This window comes from Pseudophryne corroboree, chromosome 1, assembly GCF_028390025.1.
Source record: "Pseudophryne corroboree isolate aPseCor3 chromosome 1, aPseCor3.hap2, whole genome shotgun sequence".
NCBI classification, from domain to species: domain Eukaryota; kingdom Metazoa; phylum Chordata; class Amphibia; order Anura; family Myobatrachidae; genus Pseudophryne; species Pseudophryne corroboree.
The window spans coordinates 661,907,934-661,930,394 of NC_086444.1; the positions used below are offsets into that span (position 1 = coordinate 661,907,934).

A 22,461-nucleotide genomic window follows, 5' to 3' on the forward strand; every position below is an offset into this window, starting at 1 on the left:
GGCTTTCCACAGCCCCGAGAATTTTCACCAAGGTAATGGCTGAAATGATGGTGCTCCTGCGCAAGCAGGGTGTCACAATTATCCCATACTTGGACGATCTCCTCATAAAGGCGAGATCTCGGGAGAAGTTGCTGGACAGCGTGTCGCTGTCGGTGAGGATGTTGCAGGGGCACGGCTGGATTCTCAATATACCGAAGTCCCAGCTAGTCCCTGACCTTTCTGGGTCTGATTCTAGACACAGACCAGAAAAAGGTCTTTCTTGGGGAAGATGGTGGCATCGTACGAGGCCATCCCTTTCAGAAGGTTCCATGCGAGGACCTTTCAATGGGATCTACTGGACAAATGGTCCGGGTCCCATTTACAAATGCATCAGAGGATCACCCTGTCTCCCAGAGCCAGGGTATCTCTCCTGTGGTGGCTGCACAGTGCTCACCTCCTAGAAGGCCGCAGGTTCGGAATTCAGGACTGGATCCTGGTGACCACGGACGCAAGCCTCCGAGGTTGGGGAGCAGTCACACTGGGAAGAAATTTCCAAGATCTCTGGTCAAATCTAGAGACATGTCTCCACATCAACGTCCTGGAGTTGAGGGCCATATACAACGCCCTACGCCAGGCGGATGCATTGCTTCGGGACAAACCGGTTCTGATTCAGTCAGACAATATCACAGCAGTGGCTCATGTAAACCGCCAAGGCGGCACAAGGAGCAGAGCGGCCATGGCAGAAGCGACCAGGATTCTTCGCTGGGCGGAAGGCCATGTAAGCGCCCTATCAGCTGTATTCATCCCGGGGGTGAACAACTGGGAAGCGGACTTCCTCAGCAGACACGACCTGCATCCGGGAGAGTGGGGACTTCATCAAGAAGTCTTCGCACAGATTGTGGGTCGGTGGGGACTGCTGGCGTCCCGTCTCAACAAAAAGCTAAAGCGGTATTGCGCCAGGTCAAGAGACCCTCAGGCGATAGCGGTGGACGCTCTAGTGACACCTTGGGTGTTCAGATCGGTCTATGTGTTCCCTCCTCTACCTCTCATACCCGTGGTGTTGAGAATAATAAGACTAAGAAGAGTAAGAACAATCCTCATTGTTCCAGATTGGCCATGAAGGACATGGTATCCGGATCTGCATGAGTTGCTCACAGAAGATCCGTGGCCTCTTCCTCTAAGACAGGACCTGCTGCAGCAGGGGTCCTGTCTGTTCCAAGACTTACCGCGGCTGCGTTTGACGGCGTGGCGGTTGAACGCCGGATCCTAGCGGAAAAAGGTATTCCGGAGGAGGTCATTCCTACCCTGATCAAGGCTAGGAAGGACGTGACATCGAAACATTATCGCCGTATATGGCGAAAATATGTTTCTTGGTGTGAGGCCAGGACTGCTCCTACGGAGAAGTTCCATTTGGGTCGTCTGCTTCACTTCCTGCAAACAGGAGTGACTTTGGGCCTAAAATTAGGGTCCATAAAGGTCCAAATTTCGGCCTTATCCATTTTCTTTCAAAAGGAATTGGCTTCTCTTCCTGAAGTACAGACATTCGTGAAGGTGGTGCTGCATATTCAGCCTCCTTTTGTACCTCCGGTGGCGCCGTGGGATCTTAATGTGGTATTAAGTTTCCTCAAGTCACCTTGGTTTGAACCGCTCACAACAGTGGAGTTGAAATATCTCACTTGGAAAGTGGTCATGTTGTTGGCCTTGGCTTCTGCGAGGCGTGTTTCGGAATTAGCGGCTTTGTCACATAAAAGCCCCTATCTGGTTTTCCACGTGAATAGGGCAGAATTGAGGACTCGTCCTCAATTTCTGTCAAAAGTGGTCTCTTCTTTTCATATGAATCAACCTATTGTCGTGCCTGTGGCTACGCGGGACTTGGAGGATTCAGAGTCCCTTGATGTGGTCAGGGCTTTGAAGATTTATGTGGCCAGAACAGCGAGGGTTAGGAAGACTGAAGCGCTGTTTGTTCTGTATGCAGCCAACAAAGTTGGCGCGCCTGCTTCAAAGCAGACTATTGCTCGCTGGATCTGTAACACGATTCAGCAGGCGCATTCTACGGCAGGATTGCCATTGCCTAAATCCGTTAAGGCCCATTCCACTAGGAAGGTGGGCTCGTCTTGGGCGGCTGCCCGAGGGGTCTCGGCATTACATTTGTGCCGAGCAGCTACTTGGTCGGGGTCAAACACCTTTGCAAAGTTCTATAAATTTGATACCCTGGCTGAGGAGGACCTCCTGTTTGCTCAATCGGTGCTGCAGAGTCATCCACACTCTCCCGCCCGTTTGGGAGCTTTGGTATAATCCCCATGGTCCTTACGGAGTCTCAGCATCCTCTAGGACGTTAGAGAAAATAAGATTTTACACTTAACGGTAAATCTATTTCTCGTAGTCCGTAGAGGATGCTGGGCGCCCGTCCCAAGTGCGGACTTCTTCTGCAAGACTTGTATATAGTTATTGCTTACATAAGGGTTATGTTATAGTTTCATCGGTTTAGACCGAGACTATGTTGTTTGTTCATACTGTTAACTGGGTAGTTATCACAAGTAATACGGTGTGATTGGTGTGGCTGCTATGAATCTTGCCCTGGGATTCCCAAAAATCCTTTCCTCGTACTGTCCATCTCCTCTGGGCACAGTTTCTCTTACTGGGGTCTGGAGGAGGGGCATAGAGGGAGGATCCAGTGCACACCCAGAGTCCAAAGTCCTTCTTAAAGTGCCCATGCCTCCTGCGGAGCCCGTCTATTCCCCATGGTCCTTACGAAGTCCCAGCATCCTCTACGGACTACGAGAAATAGATTTACCGGTAAGTGTAAAATCTTATTTTCTCTGACGTCCTTAGTGGATGCTGGGACTCCGTAAGGACCATGGGGAATAGCAGCTCCGCAGGAGACTGGGCACAACTAAAGAAAGCTTTAGGACTACCTGGTGTGCACTCCCTCTATGACCCTCCTCCAGACCTCAGTTAGAATCTTGTGCCCGGCTGAGCTGGATGCACACTAGGGGCTCTCCTGAGCTCCTAGAAAAAGAAAGTTTATTTTAGGTTTTTTATTTTCAGTGAGATCTGCTGGCAACAGACTCACTGCTACGAGGGACTAAGGGGAGAGAAGCGAACCTACCTGCTTGCAGCTAGCTTGGGCTTCTAGGCTACTGGACACCATTAGCTCCAGAGGGATCGAACACAGGGCCCGACCTCGATCGTCCGGAGCCGCGCCGCCGTCCCCCTTACAGAGCCAGAAGCAAGAAGACGGTCCTGGAAATCGGCGGCAGAAGACTTCGGTCTTCATCAAGGTAGCGCACAGCACTGCAGCTGTGCGCCATTGCTTCCCATGCACACCTCACACTCCGGTCACTGATGGGTGCAGGGCGCTGGGGGGGGGGCGCCCTGGGCTGCAATATTAAGTACCTTGGCTGGCAAAACTACACATAATATAGTCATAGAGACTATATATGTGTAAAATCCCCTGCCAGATATACCTACAAAAAAGCGGGAGAAGTCCGCCGAAAAAGGGGCGGGGCTATCTCCCTCAGCACACTGGCGCCATTTTCCCTCACAGCTCCGCTGGAAGGATCGCTGCCAGGCTCTCCCCTGCAGTTTCCAGACTACGTAGGGTAAAAAAGAGGGGGGGGGGCACTAAATTTAGGCGCAATATTGTGTATACAAGCAGCTATTGGGAAAATCACTCAGTTACAGTGTTAATCCCTGTGTTATATAGCGCTCTGGTGTGTGCTGGCATACTCTCTCTCTGTCTCCCCAAAGGGCTTTGTGGGGTCCTGTCCTCAGTCAGAGCATTCCCTGTGTGTGTGCGGTGTGTCGGTACGGCTGTGTCGACATGTTTGATGAGGAGGCTTATGTGGAGGCGGAGCAGTTGCCGATAAATGTGATGTCACCCCCTGCGGGGCCGACACCTGAGTGGATGGACTTGTGGAAGGAATTACGTGAAAGTGTCAACTCCTTACATAAAAGGTTTGACGACATAGCAGATGTGGGACAGCCGGCTTCTCAGCTCGTGCCTGCCCAACTGTCTCAAAAGCCATCAGGGGCTCTAAAACACCCGCTACCTCAGATGGCAGACACAGATGTCGACACGGATACTGAATCCTGTGTCGACGACGATGAGACTAATGTAACTTCCAATAGGGCCACACGTTACATGATTGAGGCAATGAAAAATGTGTTGCACATTTCTGATGTTACCCCAGGTACCACAAAAAAGGGTATTATGTTTGGGGAGAAAAAACTACCAGTGGTTTTTCCCCCATCTGAGGAATTAAATTAAGTGTGTGAAGAAGCGTGGGCTTCCCCCGATAAGAAACTGGTAATTTCTAAAAGGTTACTAATGGCGTACCCTTTCCCGCCAGAGGATAGGTCACGTTGGGAAACATCCCCTAGGGTGGATAAAGCGCTCACACGCCTGTCAAAGAAGGTGGCACTACCGTCTCCGGATACGGCCGCCCTAAAGGAGCCTGCTGATAGGAAGCAGGAGGCTATCCTGAAGTCTGTGTATACACACTCGGGTATTATATTGAGACCGGCTATTGCTTCAGCATGGATGTGCAGTGCTGCAGCTGCGTGGTCAGATTCCCTGTCAAAAAATATTGATACCCTAGACAGGGACACTATATTGCTAACCGCAGAGCATATAAAAGACGCAGTCTTATACATGAGAGATGCACAGAGGGATATTTGCCGGCTGGCATCTAAAATAAGTGCAATGTCCATTTCTGCCAGGAGAGGATTATGGACTCGGCAGTGGACAGGTGATGCAGATTCTATAAGGCACATGGAAGTTTTGCCTTATAAAGGTGAGGAGTTGTTTGGGGATGGTCTCTCGGACCTCGTTTCCACAGCCACAGCTGGGAAGTCAGCATTTTTACCCCATGTTCCCTCACAGCCAAAGAAAGCACCGTATTATCAGGTACAGTCCTTTCGGCCCCATAAGGGCAAGCGGGTTAAAGGCGCGTCCTTTCTGCCCAGAGGCAGAGGTAGAGGGAAAAAGCTGCAGCATACAGCCAGTTCCCAGGAGCAAAAGTCCTCCCCCGCTTCCTCCAAGTCCACCGCATGACGCTGGGGCTCCACAGGCGGAGCCAGGTACGGTGGGGGCCCGTCTCAAAAACTTCAGCAATCAGTGGGCTTGCTCACGGGTGGATCCCTGGATCCTTTAAGTGGTATCTCAGGGGTACAAGCTGGAATTCGAGACGTCTCCCCCCCGCCGTTTCCTCAAATCTGCCTTGCCAACAACTCCCTCAGGCAGGGAGGCAGTGCTAGAGGCAATTCACAAGCTGTATTCCCAGCAGGTGATAGTCAAGGTGCCCCTCCTTCAACAAGGACGGGGTTACTATTCCACAATGTTTGTGGTACCGAAACCGGACGGTTCGGTGAGACCCATTTTAAATTTGAAATCCTTGAACACATATATAAAAAAATTCAAGTTCAAGATGGAATCGCTCAGGGCGGTTATTTCAAGCCTGGACAAGGGGGATTACATGGTATCACTGGACATCAAGGATGCTTACCTGCATGTCCCCATTTACCATTCTCACCAGGAGTACCTCAGATTTGTGGTACAGGATTGTCATTACCAATTCCAGACGTTGCCGTTTGGTCTGTCCACGGCACCGAGGGTATTTACCAAGGTAATGGCCGAAATGATGATACTCCTTCGAAAAAAGGGAGTTTTAATTATGCCGTACTTGGGCGATCTCCTGATAAAGGCGAGGTCTAGGGAGCAGTTGTTGGTCGGGGTAGCACTATCTCGGGAGGTGCTACAACAGCACGGTTGGATTCTAAATATTCCAAAGTCACAGCTGGTCCCTATGACACGTCTACTGTTCCTGGGGATGGTTCTGGACACAGAACAGAAAAAAATGTTTCTCCCGGAGGAGAAAGCCAAGGAGCTGTCATCTCTAGTCAGAGGCCTCCTGAAACCAAAACAGGTGTCGGTGCATCACTGCACGCGAGTCCTGGGAAACATGGTAGCTTCCTACGAAGCAATTCCATTCGGCAGGTTCCATGCAAGGACTTTTCAGTGGGACCTGTTGGACAAGTGGTCCGGATTGCATCTTCAGATGCATCGGCTGATCACCCGGTCTCCAAGGACCAGGGTGTCTCTGCTGTGGTGGCTGCAAAGTGCTCATCTTCAAGAGGGCCGCAGGTTCGGCATACAGGACTGGGTCCTGGTGACCACGGATGCCAGCCTTCGAGGCTGGGGGGCAGTCACACAGGGAAGAAACTTCCAAGGACTATGGTCGAGTCAGGAGACTTCCCTACACATAAATATTCTGGAACTGAGGGCCATTTACAATGCCTTAAGTCAGGCAAAACCCCTGCTTCAAATCCAGCCGGTACTGATCCAGTCAGACAACATCACGGCAGTCGCCCATGTAAACCGACAGGGCGGCACAAGAAGCTGGACGGCGATGGTAGAAGCCACAAGGATTCTCCGATGGGTGGAAAATCACGTGTTAGCACTGTCAGCAGTGTTCATTCCGGGAGTGGACAACTGGGAAGCAGACTTCCTCAGCAGGCACGACCTCCACCCGGGAGAGTGGGGACTTCATCCAGAAGTCTTCCAACTGATTGTAAACCGTTGGGAAAGGCCACAGGTGGACATGATGGCGTCCCGCCTCAACAAAAAGCTAGAAAGATATTGCGCCAGGTCAAGAGACCCTCAGGCGATAGCTGTGGACGCTCTAGTGACACCGTGGGTGTACCGGTCGGTTTATGTGTTCCCTCCTCTTCCTCTCATACCCAAGGTACTGAGGATAATAAGGAGAAGAGGAGTAAGAACTAGACTCATTGTTCCGGATTGGCCAAGAAGAGCTTGGTACCCGGAACTTCAAGAAATGATCTCAGAGGACCCATGGCCTCTGCCGCTCAGACAGGACCTGCTGGAGCAGGGGCCCTGTCTGTTCCAAGACTTACCGCGGCTGCGTTTGACGGCATGGTGGTTTAACACCGGATCCTGAAGGAAAAGGGCATTCCGGAGGAAGTAATTCCTACGCTGATTAAAGGTAGGAAAGAAGTGACCGCAAACCATTATCACCGCATTTGGCGAAAATATGTTGCGTGGTGTGAGGCCAGGAAGGCCCCAACGGAGGAATTTCAGCTGGGCCGTTTTCTGCACTTCTTACAGTCAGGGGTGACTATGGGCCTAAAATTGGGTTCCATTAAGGTCCAGATTTCGGCTCTATCGATTTTGTACCAGAGAGAACTGGCTTCACTACCTGAAGTTCATACTTTTGTTAAGGGAGTGCTGCATATTCAGCCCCCTTTTGTGCCTCCAGTGGCACCTTGGGATCTCAACGTGGTGTTGGATTTCCTAAAGTCACATTGGTTTGAGCCACTTAAAACCGTGGAATTAAAATATCTCACGTGGAAAGTGGTCATGCTGTTGGCCTTGGCTTCGGCCAGGTGTGTGTCAGAATTGGCGGCTTTGTCATGTAAAAGCCCTTATCTGATTTTCCATATGGATAGGGCAGAATTGAGGACTCGTCCCCAGTTTCTCCCTAAGGTGGTATCAGCCTTTCATTTGAACCAACCTATCGTGGTGCATGCGGCTACTAAAGACTTGGAGGCTTCCAAGTTGTTGGACGTAGTCAGGGCCCTGAAAATGTATGTTTCCAGGACGGCTAGTGTCAGGAAAACTGACTCGCTATTTATCCTGTATGCACCCAACAAGCTGGGTGCTCCTGCTTCAAAGCAGACTATTGCTCGCTGGATTTGTAGTAAGGTTCAGCTTGCACATTCTGCGGCTGGACTGCCGCATCCTAAATCAGTGAAAGCCCATTCCACGAGGAAGGTGGGTTCTTCTTGGGCGGCTGCCCGAGGGGTCTCGGCTTTACAACTTTGCCGAGCAGCTACTTGGTCGGGGTCAAACACATTTGCTAAATTCTACAAGTTTGACACCCTGGCTGAGGAGGACCTAGAGTTTGCCCATTCGGTGCTGCAGAGTCACCCGCACTCTCCCGCCCGTTTGGGAGCTTTGGTATAATCCCCATGGTCCTTACGGAGTCCCAGCATCCACTTAGGACGTCAGAGAAAATAAGATTTTACTCACCGGTAAATCTATTTCTCGTAGTCCGTAGTGGATGCTGGGCGCCCATCCCGAGTGCGGATTGTCTGCAATACTTGTATATAGTTATTGTTTAACTAAAGGGTTATTGTTGAGCCATCTGTTGAGAGGCTCAGTTATTATTCATACTGTTAACTGGGTATAGTATCACGAGTTATACGGTGTGATTGGTGTAGCTGGTATGAGTCTTACCCGGGATTCAAAATCCTTCCTTATTGTGTCAGCTCTTCCGGGCACAGTATCCTAACTGAGGTCTGGAGGAGGGTCATAGAGGGAGGGGCCAGTGCACACCAGGTAGTCCTAAAGCTTTCTTTAGTTGTGCCCAGTCTCCTGCGGAGCCGCTATTCCCCATGGTCCTTACGGAGTCCCAGCATCCACTACGGACTACGAGAAATAGATTTACCGGTGAGTAAAATCTTATTTTCTCAAACGTATTGCAAAATTATTTCTGACGCCAGTAGCAGAACTAAAGAAATGGAGTTAGCTTAGGAACATGCAGAGAATGTCATGATGATGTAGGTGATGACCATGGCTGTAAACAGAAAAAATATTCCAACTGTTGGGGATGTTTTGTCCTCCACAATACGGCTACTGTAGTTCCCTAGGCAAGATGGCACATGCACAGCTTTCACTTAGATTACAAGCAAACATTCCAAGACCACTTTGTTCAGGTATCTATATCTGTTTTTTTTTTTTTTTCGTCTTTCCAGGGACCAAATGGGCCTCTTAAGAAATGATCAGTTGTTTTTTCAAGCAGTGAAGCGAGGTCGCCCCTCTGTAAAGTCTTTTGTGACTAAAGGGCCCCATACACTACAACGATATGTCTGAGGCTGCAGTCGGAGGCAATTTCCCTTGAACTCTCCCGGGAGCTTCCCGGGAGTGGTTCCATACGATTTGGTACATTTTGCATGCGATATATCGTATGTGATCCCAGCCATGCCTGTGGGAACCGAAATATCACGAGTGCAGCACAAACGATCTAAGGGAGCCGATCCGACCCTCACTGGAACGCGGATTAGAAACCCATCCAAAATGCCCGATTTCATCTGATATATCGGCCCGAAATTGGATGAAATCAGGCATTATCGTTCTAGTGTATGGGGCCCTTTACGGAGATCTCAGTCCAATGCTTAATAATTTGATGGAAGCCTCATTTTCTCTGACGTCCTAGTGGATGCTGGGAACTCCGTAAGGACCATGGGGATTAGCGGCTCCGCAGGAGACTGGGCACAAAAGTAAAAGCTTTAGGACTACCTGGTGTGCACTGGCTCCTCCCCCTATGACCCTCCTCCAAGCCTCAGTTAGATTTTTGTGCCCGGCCGAGAAGGGTGCACACTAGGGGCTCTCCTGAGCTTCTTAGTCAAAGTTTTAGTTTTAGGTTTTTATTTTCAGTGAGACCTGCTGGCAACAGGCTCACTGCCTCGAGGGACTAAGGGGAGAAGAAGCGAACTCACCTGAAGTGCAGAGTGGATTGGGCTTCTTAGGCTACTGGACACCATTAGCTCCAGAGGGACCGAACACAGGCCCAGCCTCGGAGCTCGGTCCCAGAGCCGCGCCGCCGGCCCCCTTACAAAGCCAGAAGCAAGAAGAGGTCCGGAAAAATCGGCGGCAGAAGACTTCGGTCTTCAACAAGGTAGCGCACAGCACTGCAGCTGTGCGCCATTGTTACTCAGGCACACTTCACACTCCGGTCACTGAGGGTGCAGGGCGCTAGGGGGGGGGCGCCCTGAGCAGCAATGTAAAACACCTTGGCTGGCATAAATACATCACATATAACCCCCAGGGCTATATGGATGTATTTTAACCCCTGCCAGAACTTGCAAAAAAGCGGGAGAAAAGGCCGCCGAGAAGGGGGCGGAGCCTATCTCCTCAGCACACAGGCGCCATTTTCCATCACAGCTCCGCTGGAAGGACGTCTCCCTGACTCCCCTGCAGTCCTGCACTACAGAAAAGGGTAAAAAAGAGAGGGGGGGCACTAATTTGGCGCAGTTTTGATAATAACAGCAGCTATAAAGGAAAAGCACATTTTATAGTGGTATTCCTGTTTATATATAGCGCTCTGGTGTGTGCTGGCATACTCTCCCTCTGTCTCCCCAAAGGGCTAGTGGGGTCCTGTCCTCTATCAGAGCATTCCCTGTGTGTGTGCGGTGTGTCGGTACGATTGTGTCGACATGTTTGAGGAGGAAAATGAGATGGAGGCGGAGCAATTGCCTATTATACAGTTGTCACCCCCTGGGGAGTCGACACCTGAGTGGATGAGCTTATGGAAGGAATTGCGTGACAGTGTCAGCTCGTTACGACAGACAGTTGACGACATGAGACAGCCGGCTACTCAACTTGTGCCTGTCCAAGGGTCTCAAACGCCATCAGGGGCTTTAAAACGCCCGTTACCTCAAATGGCAGACACGGACACTGACTCCAGTGTCGACGATGATGAGACAAACGTGACTTCCACTAGGGCCACATGTTACATGATTGAAGCAATGAAAAATGTATTGCATATCTCTGATAATACAAGTACCACTAAAAAGGGTATTATGTTTGGTGAGAAAAAACTGCCTGTAGTTTTTCCTGTATCCGAGGAATTAAATGAAGTGTGTGATGAGGCGTGGGTTTCCCCCCGATAAAAAACTGATAATTCCTAAAAGGTTATTGGCATCGTACCCTTTCCCGCCAGGATAGGGCACGTTGGGAAACACCCCCTAGGGTGGATAAAGCGCTCACACGTTTGTCAAAACAGGTAGCACTACCCTCTCCTGATACGGCCGCCCTAAAGGAACCTGCCGATAGAAAGCTGGAGAATATCCTAAAATGTATATACTCTCACACGGGTGTTATACTGCGACCAGCAATCGCCTCAGCCTGGATGTGCAGTGCGGGCCTCGCGTGGTCGGATTCCCTGACTGAAAATATTGATACCCTAGATAGGGACAGTATATTACTGACTATAGAGCATTTGAAGGATGCATTTCTATATATGCGTGATGCACAGAGGGATATTTGCCGACTGGCATCAAGAGTTAGCGCGCTGTCCATTTCTGCTAGAAGAGGTTTATGGACGCGGCAGTGGTCAGGATGCGGATTCTAAAAGGCACATGGAAGTATTGCCTTATAAGGGGGAGGAGTTATTTGGGGTAGGTCTATCAGACCTGGTAGCCACGGCAACTGCTGGAAAATCCACATTTTTACCCCAGGTAGCTTCTCAACCTAAGAAGACGCCGTATTATCAGGCGCAGTCCTTTCGGCCCCATAAGGGCAAGCGGGCAAAAGGCGCCTCATTTATGCCCCGTGGCAGAGGGAGAGGAAAAAGGCTGCAACAAACAGCCAGTTCCCAGGAACAAAAGCCCTCTCCCGCCTCCACAAAGTCCTCAGCATGACGCTGGGGCTTTACAAGCAGACACGGTGGGGGCCCGTCTCAAGAAGTTCAGTGCGCAGTGGGCCCACTCGCAAGTGGACCCCTGGATCCTTCAAGTGGTATCTCAGGGGTACAAATTGGAATTCGAGACGTCTCCCCCTCGCCGTTTTCTAAAGTCTGCTTTACCGACGTCTCCCTCAGACAGGGAGGCAGTATTGGATGCCATTCACAAGCTGTATACCCAGCAGGTGATAATCAAGGTACCCCTCCTACAACAGGGAAAGGGGTACTATTCCACACTATTTGTGGTACCGAAGCCGGACGGCTCGGTAAGACCAATTTAAAACCTGAAATCCTTGAACACTTACATACAAAGGTTCAAATTCAAGATGGAGTCACTCAGAGCAGTGATTGCAAACCTGGAAGACGGGGACTATATGGTGTCTCTGGACATCAAAGATGCTTACCTACATGTCCCAATTTGCCCTTCTCACCAAGGGTACCTCAGGTTTGTGGTACAGAACTGTCACTATCAGTTTCAGACGCTGCCGTTTGGATTGTCCACGGCACCCCGGGTCTTTACCAAGGTAATGGCCGAAATGATGATACTCCTTCGAAGGAAGGGAGTTTTAGTTATCCCTTACTTGGACGATCTCCTGATAAGGGCAAGATCCAGGGAACAGTTGGAAGTCGGGGTAGCACTATCTCAGATAGTGCTGCGCCATCACGGTTGGATTCTCAATATTCCAAAATCTCAGCTGCTCCCGACTACCCGACTCCTATTCCTAGGGATGATCCTGGACACAGTCCAGAAAAAGGTGTTTCTCCCGGAGGAGAAAGCCAGGGAGTTATCCGATCTAGTCAGAAATCTCCTAAAACCAGGCCAAGTCTCAGTGCATCAATGCACAAGGGTCCTGGGAAAGATGGTGGCTTCTTACGAAGCAATCCCATTCGGCAGATTCCACGCAAGAACTTTCCAGTGGGATCTGCTAGACAAATGGTCCGGGTCGCATCTTCAGATGCATCAGCGGATAATCTTGTCACCAAGGACAAGGGTGTCTCTCCTGTGGTGGTTGCAGAGTGCTCATCTTCTAGAGGGCCGCAGATTCGGCATTCAGGACTGGGTCCTGGTGACCACGGATGCCAGCCTGAGAGGCTGGGGAGCAGTCACACAGGGACGAAATTTCCAGGGCTTGTGGTCAAGCCTGGAGACATCACTCCACATAAATATCCTGGAGCTAAGGGCCATCTACAATGCTCTAAGCCTAGCAAGACCTCTGCTTCAAGGTCAGCCGGTGCTGATCCAGTCAGACAACATCACGGCAGTGCCCACGTAAATAGACAGGGCGGCACAAGAAGCAGGAGGGCAATGACAGAAGTTGCAAGGATTCTTCGCTGGGCGGAAAATCATGTGATAGCACTGTCAGCAGTGTTCATTCCGGGAGTGGACAACTGGGAAGCAGACTTCCTCAGCAGACACGACCTCCATCCGGGGGAGTGGGGACTTCACCCAGAAGTCTTCCACATGATTGTGAACCGTTGGGAAAAACCAAAGGTGGACATGATGGCGTCCCGCCTCAACAAAAAACTGGACAGGTATTGCGCCAGGTCAAGGGACCCTCAGGCAATAGCTGTGGACGCTCTGGTAACACCATGGGTGTACCAGTCAGTGTATGTGTTCCCTCCTCTGCCTCTCATACCCAAGGTACTGAGGATCATAAGAAGGAGAGGAGTAAGGACTATACTCGTGGCTCCGGATTGGCCAAGAAGGACTTGGTACCCGGAACTTCAAGAGATGCTCACAGAGACGTGGCCTCTACCTCTAAGAAAGGACCTGCTTCAGCAGGGACCCTGTCTGTTCCAAGACTTACCGCGGCTGCGTTTGACGGCATGGCGGTTGAACGCCGGATCCTGAAGGAAAAAGGCATTCCGGATGAAGTCATCCCTACCCTGATCAAAGCCAGGAAGGATGTAACCGTGCAACATTATCACCGGATTTGGCGTAAATATGTTGCGTGGTGCGAGGCCAGGAAGGCCCCTACAGAGGAATTTCAACTGGGTCGTTTCCTACATTTCCTGCAAACAGGACTGTCTATGGGCCTAAAATTAGGATCCATTAAGGTTCATATTTCGGCCCTGTCGATTTTCTTCCAGAAAGAACTGGCTTCAGTTCCTGAAGTTCAGACGTTTGTCAAGGGGGTACTGCATATACAGCCTCCTTTTGTGCCTCCAGTGGCACCTTGGGATCTCAATGTAGTTTTGGGTTTCCTAAAATCACATTGGTTTGAACCACTCTCCACTGTGGACTTAAAATATCTCACTTGGAAAGTGGTAATGTTGTTAGCCCTGGCTTCAGCCAGGCGTGTCTCAGAATTGGCGGCTTTATCCTATAAAAGCCCTTACCTAATTTTTCATACGGACAGGGCAGAATTGAGGACTCGTCCTCAATTTCTCCCTAAGGTGGTTTCAGCATTTCACTTGAACCAGCCTATTGTGGTGCCTGCGGCTACTAGGGACTTGGAGGACTCCAAGTTGCTGGACGTAGTCAGGGCCCTGAAAATATGTTTCCAGGACGGCTGGAGTCAGGAAATCTGACTCGCTGTTTATCCTGTATGCACCCAATAAGCTGGGTGCTCCTGCTTCTAAGCAGACTATTGCTCGTTGGATTTGTAGTACAATTCAGCTTGCACATTCTGTGGCAGGCCTGCCACAGCCTAAATCTGTTAAAGCCCATTCCACAAGGAAGGTGGGCTCATCTTGGGCGGCTGCCCGAGGGGTCTCGGCGTTACAACTTTGCCGAGCAGCTACTTGGTCAGGGGAAAACACGTTTGCTAAATTCTACAAATTTGATACCCTGGCTGAGGAGGACCTGGAGTTCTCTCATTCGGTGCTGCAGAGTCATCCGCACTCTCCCGCCCGTTTGGGAGCTTTGGTATAATCCCCATGGTCCTTACGGAGTTCCCAGCATCCACTAGGACGTCAGAGAAAATAAGAATTTACCTACCGATAATTCTATTTCTCATAGTCCGTAGTGGATGCTGGGCGCCCATCCCAAGTGCGGATTGTCTGCAATACTTGTACATAGTTATTGTTACAAAAATCGGGTTATTATTGTTGTGAGCCATCTTTTCAGAGGCTCCTCTGTTATCATGCTGTTAACTGGGTTCAGATCACAGGTTGTACGGTGTGATTGGTGTGGCTGGTATGAGTCTTACCCGGGATTCAAAATCCTTCCTTATTGTGTACGCTCGTCCGGGCACAGTATCCTAACTGAGGCTTGGAGGAGGGTCATAGGGGGAGGAGCCAGTGCACACCAGGTAGTCCTAAAGCTTTTACTTTTGTGCCCAGTCTCCTGCGGAGCTGCTAATCCCCATGGTCCTTACGGAGTTCCCAGCATCCACTACGGACTATGAGAAATAGAATTATCGGTAAGTAAATTCTTATTTTAACAAAGCAGGGAGTCTGTGATGGATGACACTGAAGATCATTTTCCTCGTAGGAGATGCTTCTGCTAGAAGGGCGAGGATCACTTTTAAATATGTCAAGATAAAGTGGCTCTAAAACTCTGTCCTCACGACCCACCATAGTTCATGTTTTCCATGTCACCTATGGATCTTTGACAGTTGTCATACACCTGTGCCCAGCTAGGTGACATTGAAAACGTGAACTGTGTGGGCTCTTGAGGATTGAGTTTGAGGGAGGTGAGGTTGTGCGGGATAGTGGAAGATGATCAGCTCAGTCTTAGACATGTTAAGTTTAAGATAGCGCTGGGAATCCTTCACTCCCTTGATCTGCGCCGATACTGCCCTCTCCTGACTGTCCTCCTATCTCTCTGACCGTTCCTTCTGTCTCCTCTCATGGCTCCACCTCCCCCCCCCACCCCCCTCACCCACCTGCTTCCACTACCTAGGTGTCCCCCAAGGCTCTGTTCTTGGTCCTCTCCTTTTCTCTCTCTCTACATCCTGTCTAGGAGAACTCATTAGCTCTTTTGACTTACAATATCTCCATGCTGATGATACTCAAATCTACCTATCCTCCCCTGACCTCTCTCCTGCTCTCCTCACTCGTGTATCCAGCTGTCTCTCCAAAAATTATATTTATATATATATATATATATATATATATATATATATATATATATATATTATTTACTGATGTGTATACTCTAGGTTGCTAAAATGCTGAATGACTATGAGTGGATTGCTGCAGAGAAGCATCTTTTCGGACAAGAAAACACTGCTTATGACTTCAAAACAAACAACCCAAAGGCTGCAGGCCAGCGGCTGCAGAAATTGCAAGAGATGAAGGAGAAACTGGGCAGAAATGTTAACATGCGAGCAATGAATATGTTAACACAGGCTGAGGAGAGGGTAAGACACTTTACTGTATGTGCTCTACTAGGATAGTTAGGGGATATTGCTCTTAAATGTACTTAGATTTTAACTGCGCATTCTCTGGCCTTTTGGTACTTATAGAATGAGACCTAGTGAAATGTGTCCAGTGTAGTAACTATTGTGAACTGAAAGTCTAAACTATTACTTTCTGCAGCGGGGAACACTGTGTTCCAAAGGGAATACATCGGGTGTAGAGTTGGATCTTGATCCAGAGGCACCAACAGGCTAAAGCTTTGACTGTTCCCAGGATGCAGTGTAGGGCCTCCTCTATAAACCCGCCTCCGGCCACTGACTCTGCAGGTCACTTAACAGGGAAGAGGGGGGGGGGGGGGGGGGGGGGGGGGGGCGCTGTGCTAGGCAGCCCTGAAAAGAGCTTTTAGAAGACTTAAAGGGCTGCAGCACTTTATATGTCATTGTGACATGCTGTGCTGCAGTTCCATCACCTCCCCAGCAGCGCTGCATACTCCCGCTGGCCGAGTTCCTGTGTACTTGCGGTGGAGGCGCTCTGGTCCCCAGGCACACCACCGCCGACACTCTCCAGGATCGCGTTGGTTGCTTCTTATGGAGTAGGTAAGAGGGTCCCCAAGGCGGGACCCGCCGCTAAATCGCGTTCCGGACGCAGTCCCAGGAGAGGAACCGCGCCGCCGGCGTGGACACTGTCCGTACAGGGACCCCACTATATCCACCAGGGCAGAGAGCACATGTCGGATTGTGTAAAATCCGTTTTAATAAGGCTGCACAGCGCCCAGTGGTGAGGACCAGCATAGGGGATAAGGCGCTGACCTGTAGCCCCTCCCCCAGCTCCGGGCGCTATTTACTGCTGGCGTTCCCGCCCTGGAGATGCTTCTCACCCTCCCTCTTTCCCTGACTAAAATTTAGGCGCCATCTTCTCAAGTTGCTGCGTCTGGTCTCCGGGACTGCAGGACAAAGTCTCCTCTGTAAATCCGCCTGCTTTATCAGCGCTGTGATTATACAGTCACTTAAGTATTCTACATGTTATTTCTTTTTCATCCACTAGGGGTCACTGGAGTACTCTTGGGATATGGATGGCTTACGCAGGAACAGGGCACTGAATATTTAAATTTAGAACTCTCCACCCCTCCATATCCCAGAGTACCCCAGTGTTTTTTCTGTGCTCGAAGTAGCAACAAGGCACGTGTGGAGCTCAACCACACTTCTTTTTAATATTTTTTATTTTTACTTTTTACAATCTTCAGCACATCCCTTCCCAGTTTATAAAAAAACATGGGTCCGGGATAGTGCCGCTGCACCGAGGCAGCGCATGGCATTTCGGTCCTCACATAGAGCACCCTCACGGCCACACGCAGCTCAATCCTGACCTGCAAGAGCTGAACGGAGCTTACACACAGAAGCCCCGTCATAGTCTCACTACAGGACAAGGTATGCTGGGGGGACGGGACGGTCAGCGCACGCTGCCGCCCCGCTGTGTGGGGAAACCCACCGCTCCTAACAGGCCGGCCGCACCCGCAGCTCCTAACAGGCCGCCCGCCCAGCCGCTCCGTCCGCCGCTATACGAGCATTAGCACAACCGCTCCGATCAGCGCCGCCATGACCCGCTCCTCCGCCGCTAAGAACCACCGGCCGCCGCTGCAGGACCGCTTTCCACTACAGCGCTCCCCGGCTCCCTGCACCCGATCTCGGACTGCCGGATACCCACACCCCGGTAACTCCCACTCAGACAGCGGTACCCGGGCCACAGGGGAGGGAGAAGAAGGGGGGGAAAGTAAGGCGGAATGCATAACATAGGGCTGCGTGGGTTACAGCAATAATTACATAGGCTGTTAAGCCTATATTAACAGGTTATTTTGCTGCAATAGTTACAGGTTATAAGGAGTATACCCTGCACTGTGATTAGGACTGTAAGCATTGCTTGGTTGCCATTTTCTCTTACGTCCTAGAGGATACTGGGGACTCCGTAAGGACCATGGGGTATAGACGGGCTCCGCAGGAGACATGGGCACCTAAAAGAACTTTCTAGTATGGTGTGCACTGGCTCCTCCCTCTATGCCCCTCCTCCAGACCTCAGTTAGATCTTGTGCCCAGAGGAGATAGGGTGCATTACAGGGAGCTCTCCTGAGTTTTCTGTAAAAAGAATTTTGCTAGGTTTTTTATTTTCAGGGAGCTCTGCTGGCAACAGACTCCCTGCATCGTGGGACTGAGGGGAGAGAAGCAGACCCACTTCTTAAGAGTTAAGGGCTCTGCTTCTTAGGCTACTGGACACCATTAGCTCCAGAGGGAGTCGGAACACAGGTCTCACCCTGGGGTTCGTCCCGGAGCCGCGCCGCCATCCTCCTCACAGATGCCGGAAAAAAGAAGCCGGGTGAGTATGTCAGACATAAGAAGACATCAGGCGGCAGAAGACTTCAGATCTTCATGAGGTAAGCGCGCAGCAGGAAGCTGCGCGCCATTGCTCCCACACTTACACACACACATGGCACTGATGGGTGCAGGGCGCAGTGGGGGCGCCCTGGCCAGCAATAAACCTCATTTTAGGCAAAAAAAGTATGTAGTTAGGCTGCGGAGACAGTAAACTACGGATCCCCGCCATTTTTTTTTTTAAATTCACGAGCGGGACCGAAGCCCGCCGCGCGAGGGGCGGAGCTTGATCCCTCAGCACTAACCAGCGCCATTTTCTCCACAGAGGCTGCAGAGAACGCTGGCTCCCCGGACTCTCCCCTGCTGAGCATCAGAGGGCTGAAAAAAAGAGAGGGGGGCACATAATTAAATCGCAGTGAGTGGGGAAATCTATATACATTTATATATATATATATATATATATATATATATATATATATATATATATATATATATATATATATACATACATACATGCGCTATCTGTTTTTTTTTTTGTTTTTTTTTTTCCGGGTCAGTTGGCGCTGGTGTGTGCTGACATACTCTCTCTCTGTCTCTCCAAAGGGCCTTCTTTAGGGAATTGTCCCCTTATAGTTATATCCCAGTGTGTGGGGGTGTCGGTACTTGTGTCGGCATGTCTGAAACGGAAGGCTTATCCAAAGAGGAGGTGGAATAGATGAGTGGTGTGTCTCAGTCGGTGGTGCCGACTCAGGATTGGATGGATATGTGGCATATGTTAAATGCTAGTGTAGCTTCACTGCATAAAAGACTGGACAAAGCAGAGTCCAGTGCGTCGGCAGGTAATCAATCTACGGATTATACCGACTCACAGGACCCGTCGGGGTCTCAGAAACGTCCCTTCTCACAAATAAGGGACACAAATACCGACACGGACTCTGATTCCAGTGTCGACTATGATGAAGCAAGATTGCACCCCAGGGTGACAAAAAGTATTCAGTGCATGATTATTGCAATAAAAGATGTGTTACATTTCACTGATGAGCCCTCGGTGCCCGACACGAGGATACACATGTTTAAGGGAAAGAAACAAGTTATAAACTTTCCTCCTTCCCATGAAATTAATGAGTTATGTGAAAAAGCATTATAAACTCCAGATAAGAAACTGCAGATTCCCAAAAGGGTTCTTATGGCGTACCCTTTCCCTACACAGGACAGGGTACGTTGGGAATCCTCTCCCACAGTGGACAAAGCCTTAACACGCCTTTCCAAGAAGGTGGCGCTACCGTCCCCTGACACAGCGGCCCTCAAGGATCCTGCGGACCGCAGGCAAGAGACTACACCAAAGTCTACACTCATACTGGTACTTTGCTTAGACTGGCAATTGCGTCGGCATGGGTATGCAGTGCAGTAGCAGCTTGGATGGATACACTGTCAGCTGACCTTGATATCCTAGATAGGGATACAATTTTGTTAACATTAGCTCATATTAAGGACGCAGTCTTATATATGAGGGACGCTCAAAGAGACATTGGTTTACTGGGTTCAAGAGCCAATGCTATGGCTATTTCGGCAAGAAGAGCCTTATGGATCCGCCAATGGACGGGGGATGCAGACTCAAACAGGCATATGGAGGTTTTACCTTACAAAGGTGATGTATTGTTTGGGGACGGCCTCGCGGACCTGATCTCTGCAGTCCTTTCGGTCGCATAGATCCAGAAGAGGTCGGGGCTCCTCTTTCTTCGCCAGAGGTAAGGGTAGAGGCAAGAGGACACCTGCTGCGGCTGGTTCCCAAGAGCAGAAGTCCTCCCCGGCTTCCGCTAAGTCTACCGCATGACGCTAAGGCTCCCCTGCGGGAGTCCGCACAGGTGGGGGCACGCCTTCGACTATTCAGCCAAGTCTGGGTTCAGTCAGACGTGGACCCTTGGGTGATAGAAATAGTCTCCCAGGGCTACAAGCTGGAATTCGAAGAGGTGCCCCAACGCCGATTTTTCAAGTCGGCTTTACCAGCTTCTACCCCAGAGCGGGAAGTAGTGCTAGCTGCAATTCAAATGCTGTGTCAACAGCGAGTGATTATCAGGGTTCCCCTGAGCCAACAGGGAAAAGGGTATTATTCAACCCTATTTGTGGTTCCGAAGCCGGATGGTTCGGTAAGGCCCATTTTAAACCTAAAATCCCTGAACCTGTACCTGAAAAGATTCAAATTCAAGATGCAATCGCTCCGAGCGGTGATAGCCTGCCTGGAAGGGGGGATTTTATGGTGCCACTGGACATAAAGGATGCTTACCTTTATGTCCCCATATATCCCTCTCATCAGGAGTACCTGAGATTCGCGGTACAGGATTGTCATTATCAGTTTCAGACGTTGCCGTTTGGGCTGTCCACGGCCCCGAGGATTTTCACCAAGATAATGGCGGAAATGATGGTGATCCTGCGCAAGCGAGGAGTCACAATTATCCCATACTTGGACGATCTCCTGATAAAAGCGAGATCAAGAGAGCAATTACTGGAGAACGTGTCTCTCGGAGAGTGCTTCAACAACATGGGTGAATTCTCAATCTACCAAAGTCACAGTTGGTTTCCGACAACTCGACTACCATTCCTAGGCATGATACTGGACACGGAACAAAGGAAAGTTTTCCTCCCATTGGAAAAAGTCCAGGACCTCCAGAACATGGTCCGAGAACTACTAAAGCCGAAAAGAGTGTCAGCTCATCAATGCACTCGGGTTCTGGGGAAAATGGTGGCAACTTACGAGGCCATTCTCTTCGGCAGGTTCCATGCAAGGACGTTTCAATGGGATCTTCTGGACAAATGGTCCGGATCCCATCTACAATTACATCAAAAAATAACACTGTCCCCCAGGGTCAGGGTGTCTTTTCTATGGTGGCTACAAAGTGCTCACCTTTTAGAGGGTCGCAGTTTCGGCATTCAGGACTGGATCCTGGTAACCACAGACGCGAGGATGGGGAGCAGTCACCCAAGGAAGAAATTTTCAGGGACTATGGTCAGACCAGGAGTCCTGTCTACACATCAACGTGTTGGAGCTGAGTGCCATATACAACGGCCTTCGACAAGCGGAGAATCTTCTTCGCAACCTACCGATTCTGATTCAATCAGACAATGTTACAGCAGTTATGTACAAAATTTCATTTGGAACCGCACTAGTCTTGACAATCTAAACAGAGTATATAAATGACATAGAAAAACCAATATATATGCATTTGGAAAAAATATAGTTTTAAACTGCTAATGATTGGCGCTGCTCCCAGGAATTTTGTAGATTAGACTACAATTGAAAAGGAGAGACAAGTCAAAAAACCCTTGTTTGGGAGCACTCGTTTGTAACAATTTATGTGATGTAAATGGAGTAAATGATGAGAAAAATAAAACTTAACCTTTAATTGTTTCTTGAATAAAAGGAAAAAAGTTATAAGACAATTTGAGGACTCGTGTCTAGTATTCAGAAAAAAGAAACTTGTTTGACCTTTTTAGCAAATGAGGTACAAGTTGCTAGGAGAAGGTGAAAATGTCAGAAGTGATATATTGAATGACTATCTATCAGTGTGTTCTGATGAAATAAAATAAATGTATCCAGAACAGTCACTGTACATGCCTCAAAATGAAGGTTTCAAAAATAGAAGCGTGATATGGTAGCAAGGTTGAGTCAACTGGAGTTGTTCTTATGAGAGGGATGGATGAAGAAGAGGGGGCCCACTGCACCTGGTATTCTCAGGGGGTTTCCCATCCTGATACTGCAGCATCCGCCGCATACAGTGCGGCCGGGGTAACTAACACCAGACCACCAGGGTCTCAAGCGCACCACTACATTTCAGTACATTACGGGAATTTATCCCTTGCCTAACACTGATTATATACTGTATTATTTTTTGTTTTTTGGCGCTGCTGTGTGTTTTTTCTTTACTGCCACTTATACTGGGGGTAATCTCACTAGACCACCAGGGTTTAAATTCATGTTTATACTCACCATAAATTTGTAAAGAGTTGACAGTTTACCCAAGTCCTAACACCCGCTCATGCCTCTAAGGTTCATTTATTAGATACAGATATCTAACTGTGATTTATACACACAAGTGCATTTATTAGGACATTTTTCTGTGATTTCAACGTGCATGTATATTCAAGGTAGCATTTTCTCTACTTTCTGGTATTTATCATTAATCAACTGACACTTGGTACTAATTGTTCCCATTCAGAATATGGGATTAACAGTACCATATGTGAGCCAGCTTTGAGCTCCGCAGCAGCAACTCCGACTTTGACTGCTGAACATATGCCACTTGGTATTTGACCTTTTCTATTCATAATATAAG

At 49.5% G+C, this 22,461-nt stretch overlaps 1 protein-coding gene across 4 annotated transcripts in view; it reads left to right on the forward strand.

Annotated features, from left to right (window-relative positions):
• Positions 1-22,461, forward strand: part of SMC2 (structural maintenance of chromosomes 2) — a 213,019-nt gene that overhangs the window by 134,960 nt on the left and 55,598 nt on the right. For all 4 annotated transcript variants that reach the window (XM_063914672.1, XM_063914675.1, XM_063914673.1 and 1 more), the window contains exon 21: positions 15,569-15,769. In XM_063914672.1, the coding sequence (XP_063770742.1) occupies positions 15,569-15,769 (201 nt within the window). The remainder of the gene's footprint in view (positions 1-15,568; positions 15,770-22,461) is intronic.